The 17,688-nt window shown below is 47.8% G+C and overlaps 1 protein-coding gene across 1 annotated transcript in view; it reads right to left on the reverse strand.

Moving 5' to 3' along the window:
• Positions 1-17,688, reverse strand: part of PRKDC (protein kinase, DNA-activated, catalytic subunit) — a 427,433-nt gene that overhangs the window by 328,072 nt on the left and 81,673 nt on the right. Inside the window, exons 18-21 of the mRNA XM_073679277.1 lie at positions 15,739-15,898; positions 15,044-15,130; positions 14,356-14,475; positions 5,061-5,220 (exon numbers count right to left, since the gene is read on the reverse strand). Coding sequence (XP_073535378.1) covers positions 5,061-5,220; positions 14,356-14,475; positions 15,044-15,130; positions 15,739-15,898 — 527 coding nt within the window. The remainder of the gene's footprint in view (positions 1-5,060; positions 5,221-14,355; positions 14,476-15,043; positions 15,131-15,738; positions 15,899-17,688) is intronic.

The raw sequence follows: 17,688 nt of genomic DNA on the forward strand, positions 1-17,688 counted from the left end.
GTACATTGAGCGTCAGTGTATACAGCGCTGCTGCTTAGCAGCGCTACACACTGAACACCGGTACCGGGAGCCGCGTCACTGAAGCCAGTCTGCTGCCCCAGCACACCCCACATAACATGTTCTGCCGGGGGCGTGTCAGTGAGGAGAGCCTGCCGCCCCACCCCGTCAGGAACACACCATGCTGTGCAGGAGGGCCGCGTCACTAAGACCCGCCCCGTGACGTACAACAGGTACCATGCTGTGCTGTGGAGGGCTGCGTCACTAAGACCCGCCCGACGCCCCACCCCGTCCTGCATAATGTTCTCTGCCGGGAGCTGCGAGCTGTCACGGCTATGGCAGAAAACATTATAAATCCACACAGAGCGAGTTCTGACCAGGCGTAGGGCCGCGGAGCTAGCTGTCAGCGGCAGGGCCGGCTCCAGGTTTTTCTGGGCCCCGGGCGAAAGAGTCTCAGTGGGCCCCTTTAACACATACCACGATTCATGATGCAGAGATACGGCGGAGAAATATATATATATAGTACAATGCAAAGATTTCACTTCATGAGTGATATCTATTGTAAATTCTACAATAGCTCAGAAACCGGTGAATCGCTCCACACAGAATAGTGGCCCCCATATAAGGCTCCATACGGAATACTGGTCCCCATATAACGCCCATACGGAATACTGGCCCCCATATAACGCTTCATACGGAATACTGGCCCCCATATAAGGCCCCATACGGAATACTTGCCCCCATATAAGGCCCCATACGGAATACTTGCCCCCATATAAGGCCCCATACGGAATACTTGCCCCCATATAAGGCCCCATACGGAATACTGGCCCCCATATAAGACCCCATACGGAATACTGGCCCCCATATAAGGCTCCATACAGAATACTGGCCCCCATATAAGGCTCCATACAGAATACTGGCCCCCATATAACGCTCCATACAGAATACTGGCCCCCATATAACGCTCCATACAGGATACTGGCCCCCATATAACGCTCCATACAGGATACCGGTCCCCATATAATGCTGCATGCAGGCTGTTACCCCCCACATAATGCCCCATACAGGCTGTCCCCCCCTTATAATGCTCCATGCAGGCTGTTACCCCCCACATAATGCCCCATACAGGCTGCCCCCCCCCCCTTATAATGCTCCATGCAGGCTGTTCCCCCCCCACATAATGCCCCATACAGGCCCCCCCCTTTTAATGCTCCATGCAGGCTGTTACCCCCCACATAATGCCCCATACAGGCTGCCCCCCCTCTTTATAATGCCCCATGCAGGCTGTCACCCCTCCTCTTTATACTGCCCCATGCAGGCTGTCACCCCTCCTCTTTATACTGCCCCATGCAGGCTGTCACCCCCCCTCTTTATAATGCCCCATGCAGGCTGTCACCCCTCCTCTTTATAATGCTCCATGCAGGCTGTCACCCCTCCTCTTTATACTGCCCCATGCAGGCTGTCACCCCTTCTCTTTATACTGCCCCATGCAGGCTGTCACCCCTCCTCTTTATAATGCCCCATGCAGGATGTCCCCCCCTCTCTTTATAATGCCCCGTGCAGGCTGTTCCCCACCTTATAATGCCCCATGCAGGCTGGTCCCCACCTTATAATGCCCCATGCAGGCTGTGGATCCCCTCCTCATTATAATGCCCCAAGCAGGAATCCCCCCCTCTTTATAATGCCCCATGCAGGCTGGTCCCCACCTTATAATGCCCCATGCAGGCTGTCACCCCTCCTCATTATAATGCCCCAAGCAGGAATCCCCCCCTCTTTATAATGCCCCATGCAGGCTGTTCCCCCACCTTATAATGCCCCATGCAGGCTGTCACCCCTCCTCTTTATAATGCCCCAAGCAGGATGCCCCCCCTCCTCTCTTTATAATGCCCCATGCCTCCATACATTAAAAAAAAAAAAAAAAATCAAATACTCACCTCCCTTCTCCTCACCTGCTACCTGCTGCCCGCCGCTCACTGCTCGGCTCCGAACTCCAGCGTTGTCGTTTCTTCCCGCTCAGCGCTCCCTGTGACGGCTCAGGGGAGGGCGCGGTGTAAAGACGTCACCGCGCCCTCTGACCTGAGACGTCACAGGGAGCGCAGAGCAGGAAGACAGCTGATCTGCGGAGGCACGGGGAGAGGTAAGTATCGGGCTGCCGGGGCCCTGAGCAAGCGGCGGAGAAGGGCGGGCGCTGACACCGCTCTCCTCCGCCCATAGCTCAGCGGGGTGCGCCCCTCTGCCTGCTCAGAGCCCCGGCATTTGCCCGGGTGCTGACGCCGGCCCTGGTCAGCGGCGCCGCGGACCGGCTGAAAAACCCCAACGGCCCGGTCCTGGTCAACGGACCGGCGGTTGGGGACCTCTGGTGTAGATGACCTGTGACTAAAGTATCTCTCCCTAGACAGGGATGACCATGTGCTATGGGATGACGCAGATGAGCGTGACCTATGGGTGCGCTTGCGTCCTGACCTTGACATGGATGTGCCTGGGTCAGTGTGTGACCGAGTCCGGCTTTCCCTTTGTTGGGTAGCATTCACAGTCGAGGTATGTTAGACACTGAAGGGTTGGTAGGGGCTACTTGGGACTCCGGCACAGTAGTCTGAGCACAATCCTTGCAATGCGGATATGTGCTGCCGCTGGGAAGAGCATTACTGCAGGCTGTACAGAAAGAGTAAAAGCAGTCCTGCCTGGTTTTCTTAGACTTTGAGCCCGGCATGGTGCACCTGGACTGGCTATGCAAGGGAGCTAACTGTGCAGAGGAGGATACAGAGTAATAAAATTCACAGCTGAGGTAACTCAGACTGTGAACTTACCCCACCAATGTGCCCCTGTGAACAGCGCTGAAAGAGCCTGGTCCTGTGCCTCCCCGGAGACTTGGCTGGCCTGTATGCGTCCTGCAGCTTAATATGGCCGGCGTAGCTCTTCTCCTGCTTGCAGAGATGAAGGAGAAGGGGGGGCGGAACGCTGCAAGGGCGGCAGTTTCTATGGAGATGCGCGCCCTGCAGCCTAGATCCGCCCCCTGTCTGACACCGCAGTGAGTCAAAGTCGTCATCCGGGGGGCGGGCCGGGGGCGGAAAATGGGCGGCGGCTTCGGCAAGGCCGAAGCCGCGGTGTAAATTTGTTTTCTATGTCCAAAAGGGCTCCAGGCCAGCGCGGTAGTCCGGGGGGGGGGGGGGTCGGATCAGAAACGGACCCCCCGGATTGAAAGGCAGAATGGCGGTGGGGACATAAGTGTAAGGGGGTCTCTGAAAAGAGTCCCCCTTAGGCGCTTAACATGAAAAGCTGCCGCAGGTGCAGGGCCTGTGAAGGCCTGTGCCTGTGTGTGCCATGGCTGCCTGCACTCCCCCCGGCTCCTACAGGGTCCCGCAGATCAAGCTGGGGTTCCTGTATTGCTGCTGGTTCTCGGCTGCAGTGTGCTGGCTGGCGAGAGCTGCAGATGCTGCCATCCAGGCCCTACCTGATGGTGTCTCAACCTAATACCCCCAGGGGGGATTAGGGAGGGTGCCGCTGTCACCTGTCAGGGGGCTTTGTCCTCGCCTCAACTTCGGACCAAGACCCGAGGGGCCGGAGAAGGAGCAGCATGGTGGCTACGCCATCTCAACTTCAACTGTGCACTCCTAGGAGGGGGCAGAGGAAGGAGCCATGCCGGGGGTCTATTTAGAGACCCTCTTTTCTTCATCTGTAATCCCGTGCTGAAGCGAGGGACGAGTGAAGGTCTGAGGTGTGCCTCCTTGCGACACTAAGCAAAAACTGAACATGGCTGACGCCGTCAGGGGGTGTATACTGCAGAGGAGGAGCCACGCTTAATCTTTTTCAGATAAGCATAGTGTCGCCTCCTAGTGGACAGCAGCATAACACCCAAGGTCCTGTGTCCCCCAATGAGGCGACAGAGTAAAACATTTAGTCTAATTAAAATCATCCCAAAAAAAATTGACAGGTTCAGTAAATCTCACACATACAAGCCATTTTTTTTCTCTGATCTCATCTTGAAGGTTCTCTACTCTTTACAATAATCTGTGAAATGAAGAAAAAGTCCATGCCTGCATTAAAGAACATCCAACACTCTGAACTGCCAAGTCAAAGTTTGCACAATACAGATTAGTGATTAATTGCCCAATTGACTTAGAGGTGCCATAAAGTTGCAGCTTGTTACTCATTTTTGCATTTAAGATAGGCCATTTTGGACATTACTTGCTTTGTTAAAGGGTATTTTGACAATAAAGCAAATCACAAAGAGTCTCCCCTATCCGGAGGGAACTCCAGTGATTAAATGTAATTGTGGGAAAACCTAGTATTATGTATTAAATTAAAAAGGTGAAAAAGGTCTGTGTAAGGCCAGACAGGACAGGTCTGTGTAATGCCAGTAGCCCCAGAGCAAGAGAAGTTATTTGTAACCACTGTCTACTCTGGCCAAGAGAGCGGAATCCTAAGCAGAAGACCTCTCTGCATTAAATCACAATTTCCTAACAGGATATATAAACATTTAATACATGTTACCTTCTCAGGCCAATGGGGATTAAGGCGATTTAATCTGCGCACTCTAAGCTTTGGCACCTTGAATTTTATTTTGTAGGCAGGTGTTACAATGGGTCCAATATCATCTACTATTGTAATTTAGAAAGTTGAGAAGATCTTTCTAAAATTGTAAGGCAGGAACCTAATGTCACGCCAATGTACAAAAAAAATTTGGAGTCACCAAAGTCAAAGTTGCATGATAGCAGCAACCAAATTGTGGTTCCTTGAATACATCCTTTTAATGATGAACTAAATGTTATGTCATTCCATTAATTCTGTCTTTAGTTATACTACGAAGTGATAAAAAAAAAATCAAGCTTTGAGAAAATCGCATCAATCATGTAGAACATATTTTGCTTTATACGGTTCAGGTAGGTTATTCAGCTTGGTGTCACAAAAGACAGAAATAGAAATTGAAATATAGGAGTATCTTTCAAAAAAGTCTTGCGCTCCAAAGCAGGCTATGCAGACAAGTATCTCAAACTGAGATGTGCGCGAGATTGAAGACAATAAATTACCTGTACAAAATGCAATCAAAATAAAGTTCATACCTGTGGATGATGTGTCTGTCAAGTAGCCATTTAGAGATGGTAGAATGTCTTTGTAGTATAGCTCCATTGTATCTGGAGGAATTCGAGATGACCAATCTTCAAGTGCATCAAGGCCAGCGTCTGCAAGTTGTGGGGAGCTCAAGCCTAATTTAAAGGCAGTCTGTATATAATGGAAACATAATGTAATATCCTTGCATATGCATTATTGTCAATTTTAATAAAATCTATGCAATGTATACAAAACAGATGCAATTTAAAGATAAAAAACAATTATCTCCAACACTTAAAGGGAACTTGTCACCATATTCACGCTGCCAAAACTGCAGTAAGCATGAATCACAGCCTGACTGCACAACTGCAGCAAGGTTAACCATCTCTGAAATGTTCCAGCTTTCAGAGAAAACATACTTTAAAAGGGTTTCCCCAAGGACAAAGGTGCATTAAAATGAATGTTTGTGTCTGACCGTGCAGGAACATGGTCTGATCATACCACATCTCCTGGGCAGGGGAGGAAGCAAAAGAGTATACAGACATTACAGCAGGGGATCGCAGGGGATTCATTTTCTGAGGTAAAAGATGTCACTGCTTGTTTTTGAACAATATACTAGCTCACAAAATGAATCCCCTGCGATCCCCTGCTGTAATATCTGTATGGTCTTTTGTCTCCTCTCCTGCCCAGGAGCTGTGGTATGATCAGACCGTGTTTCATACATGGTCAGACACAGCCATTGATTAAAATTAACATTTGTCCATGGGAAAACCCCTTTGGAGATCCATAGCAAGAGGACCATCATTCACCAAGGCTGGGAGAAACCGGCCAAGGACGGGGATAGACTAGTCTGGTCTCCAGCTGGACTTTAACCCCTTTCTGACATTGTGCATAACAATATGTCTCTGTGCCCTGGGCCTTATGGACCAGGTACATATTACGCACAGGCGATTGCGCCCACACACAGGCTGTGTGGGTGCGATCGCCGCTGGGTGTCAGCTGATTTTGACAGGTGACAACTGGCACTCAGTGCCAGGCAAGGCAGTTTAACCCCCTAAATGCAGCATTTAGCGAGTGAGCAGAGGGACAAAAGCCCCTCTGCTCTTGGATCCAAGACCCCGCGCTATCAGCACGGGGTCCCAATCGTTGCCATTGTGACCAGATGTCGTCATGACGACATCCGGGTCACTAGGCACCAGCAAGTTAGTTTGATCTTGCGTAGTGCATGCGTAGACGGGTTATAATGTATAGCAGTGAACCTACACTGTGATACCGTATAACTGCGATCAGACAGCAGAAAGTAAAACTGTCCCACTATTTAACCCCTTTAGTGAAACTGCAAAAAAAGAAATAAAAAACTAAGCAAAAAATGTTGCTTTATCATCATACCGCCGAACAAAAAGAGGAATGGAAATAAAAATGGTACCGCTGAAAATGTCATCTTGTCCCACAAAAAACAAGCCATGATACAGCTCCATCAGCAGAAAAAAAAAAAAAAAGTTGGTTGTTTATTCTGCCTCCCAAAAAAAAGGAAAAGAAAGTGATCAAAAAATGTCACGTGCCTAAAAAAGGTACTATTAAAAACGTCTACTTGTCCTCCAAAAAACAAGCCCTTACATGACTCTGTCGGACGAAATATGGAAAAATTATAGCTCTCAAAATATGGAGATGTAAAAACTAATCTTTGCAAAAAAACAACAAACACTTTTTAGTGTGGCAGCTGACAATCATAAAAACCGGATATAAATCTGGTATCGCTGTAATCAGACCAACACGGAGAATAAAGTCGTCTAATCACTTATACAGCACGAGGAACGGCGTAAAAAATAAATAAAAACGGCGTAAAAAAATTCTTCACTTGCTGCTGATTTGTTCATCCTGCCTCCCATGTCTCGGCTCACATTTATCCTGCACAATTCAGGTGGTACCCCCAGAGGAAGATTCCCAGTAATGAGGCAGATGGAGGCACGGTGGACGCCGTTTGGCCTGTGATCCCACGATGTCCATCTTTTTATTAGGCGTGCATAAAAGTGCCGTTGGCCACAGTTTTGTGAACCTCTGAAAAAAAGGACACTGCTAAACAGAGGCCAGATGGAGTCCAGATGAGCGGTGTCCTGTCACTCACTGAGCTCAGCGCAGCTCAGGCGCTCGTTCGCTGGAGCGAGTCATTCTCCCCGGCTCCTCTGCATGAGCGGTCAGGTGGATTACAGCGGGGGACATCTTTGGATAGGTGAGTATAAGGATTTTTTTATTTTATTCTTATTTTTACACCAGGACACAACGGGAGTGGAATACTACTCTCATCATTGTCTTTTGCTCACGTTGATCGCAGCGCAAGCAGGGGACAATGATGAGGGCTGTATTCAGCACCCAGCGCTTGGGAACAACGCTAACTGTACTCTGATTCCCAGGCGCCAGTACGTGTCACACTGATGACACACGGATGTGATCCGTGTGTCATCAGTGTGGGACGTTTTGTGACCCGTGCAGCACAAAAAAAAAAAAATGGACATGTCAACGTGTTTTGCCCATGGGCACACGGTCTGTGGAAAAAAACACTGACAAGTGCACAGACCCATTAATTTGGTCTACGTTTGTCAGCGTCTCCGGTAGGTGTGGAAACTGTCACCACATGTACCGGACACACTGATATGTGAAAGAAGCCTAACTCTGCTGCCTCATTATAGTGAATGGATCCCTCGGGGGTTCACCTGAATTACGTAGGAACCGTGTATATGGAGTCTGCATACTATTCTGGGAAAATCTGCGCTTCAGGAGGCAGATAGCGCTCAGTCCCTCCCTCCCGAGTCTCACGGTGTGGCTAAGCAGTACTATACAGCCACATATGGGGTATTTCTACATTCAGCAAAAAATTGTGTGACAAATTTTGGTGCCATTTTTACCCATTTCCCAGTGTGAAAATGGAAAATTCCAGAAGAAGGAAAAGAGAATCAGACTTCCGGAAGGGCGCAGTCCTAGACACTTAGATACGCAATGCCCTGACAAGGTCAAGCGTATGCAGAGCCTTCTCCACTCTATGAACCGGGACCGGACAGAGGGATGGCAGTGAAATTTCCTCATTGAGGTGGAAGTTGGACACGACCTTCGGAAGGAAGGATGGGACCGTACGGAGAACTACCTTGTCCTGGTAAAAAGCCAGGAAGGGCCATCTGCAGGACAGTGCTGTCAGTTCAGACACCCTGCGTAGCGAGGTGATTGCCACCAGGAAAACCACTTTCTGGGATAGAAGGCGAAGTGGGACTTCCCTAAGGGGTTCAAATGGTGTTTCCTGCAATGCTGTCAGCACCAGGTTGAGGACCCACGTTTCTAGTGGTCGTCTGTAGGGGGGAACCAATCGGGAAACCTCCTCAAGAAATGTCCTTGCTTGCGGCTTGTTAGCAATGCACCTCTGAAAAAGCACTGAGAGAGATGACACCTGGCTCTTAAGGGAGGCCAGGGACAGTCTGGCCTCCAGACCCGATTGGAGAAACCCAAATACCCTGGGGAGGGAATAAAGGAATGGGGTCTGGCCACGAGATTCGCACCAGGTAAAGAAGACTTTCCAGGTACGGTAATAAATCTTAGCAGAGGTTAGCTTCCGTGCCCTGACCATGGTTCCAATGACGTCCGGCAAGAACCCAGACTGGGTTAGAACCCAGGTCTCAATGGTCACGCCGTCAAAATGAGGGCCCCTGAGTTCTGGTGGTAGAACGGGCCTTGTGACAGAAGATCCGGGCGGTCGGGGAGACTCCAGGGGACGTCTGCTGTGAGCTGTACGATGTCGGCGTACCATGTATGTCTGGGCTAGTCCGGTGCGATTAGGATGGTTGGAACTCCCTCTTGCTTGATCTTCCTCACCACTCTGGATATCAGGGGGAGAGGTGGAAAAATGTACAGGAGCTGGAACTGGGTCCAGTCCTGAACCAGGGCGTCCGCTCCTAGCGCCCGCGGGTCGTGAGTTCTGGCCATGAAGTTGGAGACCTTGGCATTGAAGTGGGATGCCATTAGGTCCACGTTCGGAGTCCCCCAGCGATGGCAGATCTGTCGAAAAACTTCGGGATGGAGAGACCACTCTCCCGAGTCCATTCCTTGCCGGCTGAGGAAGTCTGCTTCCCAGTTCTCCACACCCGGAATGTGGACCGCAGAGAGAACCGAACCTGTGTCTTCCGCCCAGTGGAGAATGTGTGTCACTTCTCGCATCGCCTGGGCACTGCGGGTCCCCCCTTGGTGATTCACATATGCCACAGCCGTGGCATTGTCCGACTGTACTCTGATGTGAGAGGCTGCTAGTAAGTGATGGAAGGCTCTCAATGCCAGGAGGATGGCACGAATTTCCAAGATGTTGATGGGCATGGCCGCTTCCGCTGGGGACCACTTACCCTGTGCTCTGTGGTGTAGGTGCACCGTACCCCAACCCGTCAGGCTCGCGTCGGTGGTCAGAACCTTCCATTGACCCGTGAAAAAGGATTTCCCCTTTGTTAGTGAGGTTGGCTTGAGCCACCAGTGCAGGGATCTCCTGGTTGACGACGTCAGCTGGAACTCCCTGTCGAGAGAATAAGGGTTCCTGTCCCATGACTTGAGGATGGCTAGTTGGAGAGGCCTGAGGTTAGGCTGGGCAAATGGGATCGCTTCTATTGCCGCCACCATCCTGCCGAGGACTCTCATGGCAAACCGGAGAGATCGAGGGGGTTTGCTGAGGAGAGTGCGAACTCCTAGATGGAGAGGCAGTGCCTTGTCCTTGGGAAGGAGCACTAGAACCCTGAAGGTGTTGAATAGCATTACCAGGAAGGTCAGAGACTGACTCGGGGTTGGTGATGACTTTTGTAGGTTGACTAACCAGCCCAGGCGACTCAGAGTGTCGATTGTGATTGAGACGCTGAGCTCGCAGTCCTTGAAGGTGGGAGCCTTGATAAGGAGATCATCCAGGTATGGAAAGACTACTATGCCTCTGGAGTGCAGGATGTCCATAGTGGCTGCCATGACTTTGGTAAACACTCTGGGAGCCGTGGCGAGTCCGAACGGGATAGCCACGAACTGGTAGTGGTCCTGGTCGATTGCAAACCTGAGAAATCTCTGATCGGCGGATGCAATTGGTATATGCAAATATGCGTCTTGTATGTCTATGGAAGCGAGAAATTCTCCCTTTTCCATGGACGCAATGATGGACCGAAGGGACTCCATGCGGAAGTGACGTTCCCGTACATATTTCTCGAGCTGTTTTAGGTCCAGTATGGGCCGTACGCTGCCTCCTTTCTTGGGGACTACGAATAAATTGGAGTAGAACCCTCGGAAGCACTCGGCCACCGGGATCGGTACTATGACTCCTGCTTGAAGAAGCGAGAAGACCGCTTGGCGGAAGGCACAAGCCTTGGCTGGCGGTTTTGGGGGGAACAGAAAGAAAGTCTGTTTGGTGGGTTGGAAGTGAACTATCTTGTATCCCGAAGACACTAGTTCCCTGACCCACCTGTCTTCTGTAATAGGTAGGCAGACTTGATGAAAGAGCAAAAGTCGGCCGCCTACAGGTGGGGTGTCTTCCGGAGTCCGTGAGTCATGATGAGAAGGAAGTCTGAGATTTTCCTCCTTTGAATTTTGACTGGCCTGCTTTTGACTGCCAGGTCTTGTCCGACTTTTGCGTCGACCGCGAGTTGTCCCTGCGTAGGGAGCGGCTGCTATTTTGCGCTGGCCGCCAGACGGACCAGCCCGAAGAGTACCGAAAGGATCGGAATAGAGTTTGGTTACGCTTCTTGTAAGTGTGTTTGGGCTTCAGTTGGGGGAGAGAGGCACTCTTACCCGCGGTGGCGTTGGATATCATTATGTCCAACTGTTCACCAAAAAGTCGACCACTGAGGTACGGGAGGTGTGTGAGGGACTTCTTTGAGGCTGCGTCTGCTTTCCATTCCCGCAGCCAGAGGATACGCCGAATCGTGATGGCGTTTGATGCTATCCCGGCTGCACCCCTTGCAGAATCCAGAGCTGCATGAAGCATGTAATCTGCAGATGGTCCGACAGCTCAGGAGCAGATACTTGGAGGCCAGCTTGTAAATTTTGGGCCCAAGTCAGGATGGCCTTGGCAGCCCAAACTGAAGCGAACGTGGGAGCCAGGGAGGCCCCTGCGGCCTCGAAAATTGAAAGAGCCATGCGTTCTACCTGCCGGTCTGCTGTGTCCCTGAGGGTTGAGTTATCTGGCAGTGAAAGGAGTGACTGTGCTGCTAGCCTAGAGACTGGGGGATCCACTTCGGGTGGATCTGTCCATTCCTTGGTTGTCTCCTGTGGGAAGGGGTACCGCGCCTCCAGATATTTGCGATTGGTAAACTTCTTCTCAGGCTGTGAGAACTGCTTTTTAAGGATCGACTTAAACTCTGGGTGGTCAAAGAACACCTTAGGCGGCTTCAGAACTCCTTCAAAGGAAATCTTGTGTTGTGGTGCCTCCGGGGGCAGATCAGAAATGTCCAGCACCCGATGGATGGACGAGATTACGTCCACAACTAGCGCTGTATTGCTAGGGGGGATTGGGATCAGAGACCCTTCAGTTTCCATGCCTTCCGAATCCTGTGTATCGCTAAGGCGTCTCCTGCTGGGTGAACCAGGGTGGAGGCCTTCTCTGGTCGAGGATCGCTGCGGAGAACTGCATTGTCTGTCCCTGGTAGGGGACGGTCTAGATGACCTAGAACTACGATGTCTCTCCCTAGAAGGGGATGACCGCGTGCTATGGGATGACGCACATGAATATGACCTGTGGGTCCGCTTGCGTCCTGACCTAGACATGGATGTGCCCGGGTCGTCATGTCCCTGAGTCGAGCCTTCCCTTTTCTGGGTAGCATTCATAGCAGAGGCATGACTCTGCAGAGCCTGAAGCAATGTGGAGGTTAGGTTATCTATAGACTGCGTCATAGATTGCGACATCTGAGTGACCCATTCCGGCATGGCATTAGACACCGAAGCATTGGCAGGGGCTTCTTGGGGCTCTGGCACAGTAGTCTGGATGCAATCCTGGCAGTGCGGGTACGTGCTGCCACTTGGGAGAGTATTGCTGCAGGCTGTACAGAGTGCATAATAGCAGTCTTGCCTGGTTCTCTTGGACCTTGAGCCCGGCATAGTGCACTGGGGTGGCTATGCAGAGGGCCCTACAGGGGTGGCTATGCAGAGGAGCCTGGAGCCTGGACTCACAGCGGAGGAAGAACTCCAGCTGTGATTTTATCCCACCAGTGCGCCCCTAGGTCCAGCGCCGAAGATCCACAGTCCTGTGCCCCCCCGGAGACTGGCTGGTCTTCCCTTATCCTGCAGCAGATAATGGCCGCCGGAGTAAAGTTAAGAAAGAAGGGGGGCGGAGAGCTGAAAAGGGCGGCAGAACTGTGTGAAATCGCGCCCTTTCAGTCTCGATCCGCCCCCTCTATGACAATGTAGAGTGTCATATTTGTCATCTGGGGGGGGCGGGCCGGGGAGAGGAGGTGGCGGCTTCGGCTAGGCCGAAGCCGCGGCCTAAATTAGATGCCTGATGCCCAAAGGGACTGCAGGCCAGCGCGGAAGTCCGGGAGGGAGCCGGATCTGAACCGGACCACCCCGGATTTAAAGGCAGGATAGCGGTGGGTATAAGCGGAAGGGGGGGCCCTGTGAAGAGTCCCCCTGAGGAACCGTAGAGCTGGTGCTGCCGCAGAAACAGGGCGCAGGGAGGCCTGTGCCTCTGTTGTGTTCTGCCTGCACTCCCCCGGCCCCGACAGGAGCCCGCAGCAGGGCTGGGGTCCCTGGATTCAGCCGTAGTGTGCTGGCTGCTGGGAGCTGCAGCCTGTACAGGCCCTACCTGAGGCGTTCAACCTAATACCCCCAGCAGGGGGGATTAGGGAGGTGATGTCACCATCAGGGGGCTATATCCTCGCCTCGACCTCAACCCAGAAACCAAAAGGAATTGGGGAAGGAGGGGGTCTCAACTTCGAACCAGCACCCGAGGGGCTGGGGAAGGAGCGACATGGGGAATAGCCATCTCAACTTCAACTGTGCACCCCATAATAAGGGGCCGAGGAAGGAGCCATGCCGGGAGTCTCGCAGTAGACCCACTTTTCTTTATCTGTAATCCCGTCGGTGAAAACGGAGTAAAAGATTTAGGTGTGCCTCCTATTCGACACTAAGCAAAAACTGGAGAAGGCTGATGCCGTCCAGGGGTGTATAACTGCAGAGGAGGAGTCACGGTTAATCTTTTTCAGATTATGCATAGTGTCGCCTCCTAGTGGACAGCAGCATAACACCATGGTCCTGTGTCCCCCAATGAGGCGACAGAGTAAAATGGTTTTGTAAATTTTGTTGGAAAAATGAGAAATCGCTGGTCAACTTTTAACCCTTATAACTTGCTAACAAACAAGAATTTTGGTTCCAAAATTGTGCTGATGTAAAGTAGACATGTGAGAAATGTTATTTATTAACTATTTTGTGTGACATATCTCTCTGATTTAAGGGCATGAAAACTCAAAGTTTGAAAATTGCGAAATTTTCTACATTTGTCAAATTTTGATTTTTTCACAAATAAAAGCAAGTCATATCGAATAAATTTTACCACTATCATGAAGTACAATATATAACGAAAAAACAATCACAGGGATTCGTTGAAATGTTCCAGAGTTATTACCTCATAAAGTGACAGTGGTCAGAATTGTAAAAATTGGCCTGGTCATTAATGTGCAAACAACCTTAGGGGGTAAAGGGGTTAAAGTCTGGAGCATTTCAAGGAGCCACTGTTCTAGCAACAGGAATCAGGCGGCAGGTTCCCTTTAAAGCGTGTATGCCTAATTGTTGAGCTTTGCTACTGTTTTTTTGTTCTTTTTCATGCAAGTATTTCACATTCAGATACTAGAAGACTTATTATCTTCAACTGGGGTTTTAAAGGAGTTGTCAATTATTTTTTTTAAATGGGTCCATGGTGGTCTAAAATGAATCTATATATTTACTGAACCCCCTTTGGTTTTTTTTGTACTCATTTCTTCTTCCGGCAAAAGACATCATGTGACCAGTGCAATTAATCAGCAGCCACTAATTGGCTGCAGCAGAACAGCACGTGAATAACATTACAGCAGTCACATGTCCCCCTTAACCGAATGAAGAAGCAAGGAGACTGGTGAGAAACACATGCAGCGGTACAATAGAATGGTGAGGGGCGGGCAGTAAGTGAATGTGCAATACTGTTTTGCTTTGATTCCTGTTCCTTTTAAATGGTTTAAAAAAATAGATTAACGGAGTACAGTTCTACATAATTATTGTGCAAAATAAAATTCTAATATTATACTACCATATGGTCAGGTAGAAAAAGCTATGGCTTACTTGTAATGATGGGATGAAGGCTTTCATATCAAGCATGATAATATCATGAGGCAGAGAAAGGATTAAGGTTAAACAAGATGCCAAAAGCTCATCCTTAAATTGCTTCATCTTGGCAGATACCTAGTTTAAAAATGGCATTGCTATTAAAACTGCAAAACATTAATAAAACAAAATATATAAATGTATAAAAGTAAATAGGAATCAGGAAAACAAGAAAGTGACCACCCAAAAATGTAAAAATGGTCATAAACCAAGAAATTAATAACTTGAGGGAAAAAAAAAAACAAGTATCTTTTTTTTTTTCGTGGAAAAGATGAAACAAGATGAACCATTACGTGCTACAAAGCCAATTCAAAATCCATAAGCAAAATGGCTTTAGTTATTCGCAAAGGCAGAAATGGTAAAGTTGAAAAATGCCAATATCTCTAAAAGGCCTTGTGCACTCATCATTGCACTTATAGTTCCATATCATAAAAATAGTCTTTGTAGTGGAGAACGCAGTCCAATGTATACGATATGATGACGTGGGCTGCAATTCTTAATGCAGGTTACAAATAAATATCTTTGTATACGGTGACATGCATTACCAAATGGAAATCCAGTATCAAAATATTCAGGAGACAAACGGTATTTTACATTTTAGTGGAAACACTTAACCAAAATACATTGTGAAACATGAATATCTTACCTCTTTACCAAATTTCACAAACAATGCAAAGCAAGAAAGCTTTTCTGAATTTTGTGGCCATTTACCAGAACTTTTTGTATTGACGCCCTACAAGAACAAGTAGTAACAGTTTCAAAAATTCAACTTCAATATTAAAATAAAAAAAATAAAATACAGTGTTAACAGCATGTGATATTAAGATTCACATGTGGGGAGAAATTCAGGAGACTGCAGCAATTGTCCATAAATAAAACATGTGAGCGTAAAAGCAGTTGACTAGCCATTAGAAATGATTTGCCGGACCCTAGCCCAGGCACCGAGTCAGTAGTATGTGGCCGATGGACGGAAGCCCTGCACACGGCTTCCCACGCGAGCGGCAGCCACAGGCCACGAACTGGCTGCTGGACCAGATTCACTCATCTCTACTAGCTATGCGGAAGGTATATCTACCCCAAATATATAGACTAGTTTAATAGTTCATCCAGGATTTATATATTTAGTCATTCTAAATCGCCATCAGTAATTTACGAGTTTTACCTGTGCACTTGTGTCACAGCCATTGTTTTATTTGCCAAGAACAATGACCACTCAAATTCCTGTGAAAGTGTACTTGTTTGTTACAGTCCTACCACAATAATTTCATAGTAAAACATAACAAAAAAAAAAGGAGAAATGAAACAAAAATATATTTAAAAAATAATTTAAGTTACGCTTACCTCAAAATATTTCAATTTCTTAGCATTTTTCATTACGATAGACAACAGCCTGTAAAAGCCGCTTATCAGGGGTAGCCGTGTGGACTTTAAAACTAATTCATAGCCAAGCACATAAACCCAAGCCTCAAAAAATTCCAGTTTTTTATTTGGTATTATTTCACTTCAAGGAAAACAGAACAAAAAGGATTACACTAAAAAACAGAATTCACACTTTATTTTGCATTATTTCTAAAGTTGTAGCTTAAAAAATGTAATAGAACCAAAAGCCCCCTCAAAACATGGGTATCCTATCACATAGACAAAGAAAAATTAACACTTAGACCACGGCCCCACTATCAGTATTTCGTCAGTATTCAGTCAGCATTTTTTCTCAGGAGTGGGAGACAAAACCAGGTGAGGAACAATCAGAGAAAAGGTATAATAGAAACAAGTCACCAATTCTGCATTTATCACCCACTCCTGGTTTAGGCTCCCACTCCTGAGAAAAAATACTGACGGAATACTGACCAAATACTGATAGTGTAGCTGTGGCCTTAGGTAGATATTCTGCTTTAACGTTCCCACTGCTGCCAGGTTTGGTTTTATCCTCCCTCTGTTCTCCAAGAGCAATACGTCTTTACATTTTTCCAACAATATAGCCTTAAAGGCGTTGTCCCACGAACAAGGTACATTTTAACCCCTTAGTGACCGGTCCAAATGTTTTAAATCTGACCAGCGTCACTTTATGTTGTAATAACTCTGGAACGCTTCAACATAGCTCAGTGATTTGCAGATTGTTTTTTGTGACACATTGCACTTTATGATCATGGTAAATTTAGGTTGATATGTTTTGTGTTTATTTACAAAAATATCAGAAATTTTACAAAAATTAAAAAAAAAATGTGCAATGATTTTCCTTTTAATCCAGATAGTCATACCACACAAAAACATTAATAAATAACATTTCCCTCATGTCAGCTTTACATCAGCACCATTTGTAAAATGTTGTTTTATTTTCTTAACATTTTAGAAAATTTAAAATGTTGCAGCAATTTTTCATTTTTTTCAAGGAAATTTACAAAACCTACTTTTATAGGGACCTATTCAATTTTGAAGTGACTTTAGGGGACTTATATATTGGAATCCCCCAAAAGTTATACCATTTTAAAAATAGAGCCCCTAAACATATTCAAAACTGCTGTCAGGTAGTTTATTAACCCTTCAGGTGCTTTTCAGGAATTAATGCAAAATGGTATGACAAGAATGAAAACATTTATTTTTTAATACCTAAATAATGCAAACTTCTGAACAGGTCACTATAGCCGGCAGACTCTAAGGCCATTATTTGGCTGTGAATTGCCAAGGCAAACATCAGGACCACACAATCATAATCTCAGGTTGCTAATGAGGTTAAAAAGAGTGCACCCATACTCTGCTAACCATCTAGATGCTGTAGTCCCTATTAAAAGCAGAATCTAAGCGGTCAAACGGCCATGGTCAGTGCCAACATTGATCATGGCTATTGCAGTAAGTTGTCAGCTATGGTGCACAACTGACAGCTGCTGGACTGTCACCCATCGGGGTTATTCACTTATATTTCAGGCCAATAAAATGACATATTAGTGGTCATTAGGGGGTTAAACAATTGAATGTGTTAAAAAAAATGTTCCTGTGCTGAGATAATCTTATAAATGTGTCCCTGCTATGTACTGTGCAATGGTTGTGTCCAACTATGCACAGCAGCTCCAGTTCATGGTGGGCATTTACCACAGCTCCTGGCCAGGAGGTGGGGGGATGAAGCATAAAGTACTTATGACAGGGGAGCATACAAGCAGAACAGCTAAGAGTTGCTGCGTTCTAAGGTAACACATTTCCCTGCCTATTTTATCACAGGAGCAAGAGTTTCTGCTGCGTCTCCAGAGCTCCGAGCTCAACATAAATCAAGTCAGTGATGTAGGAGCTCCAGCGGCA

Source organism: Phyllobates terribilis, unplaced genomic scaffold (genome assembly GCF_046119375.1).
Source record: "Phyllobates terribilis strain yellow unplaced genomic scaffold, ASM4611937v1 Scaffold_4__5_contigs__length_816908805, whole genome shotgun sequence".
Taxonomy (NCBI): Eukaryota; Metazoa; Chordata; class Amphibia; order Anura; family Dendrobatidae; genus Phyllobates; species Phyllobates terribilis.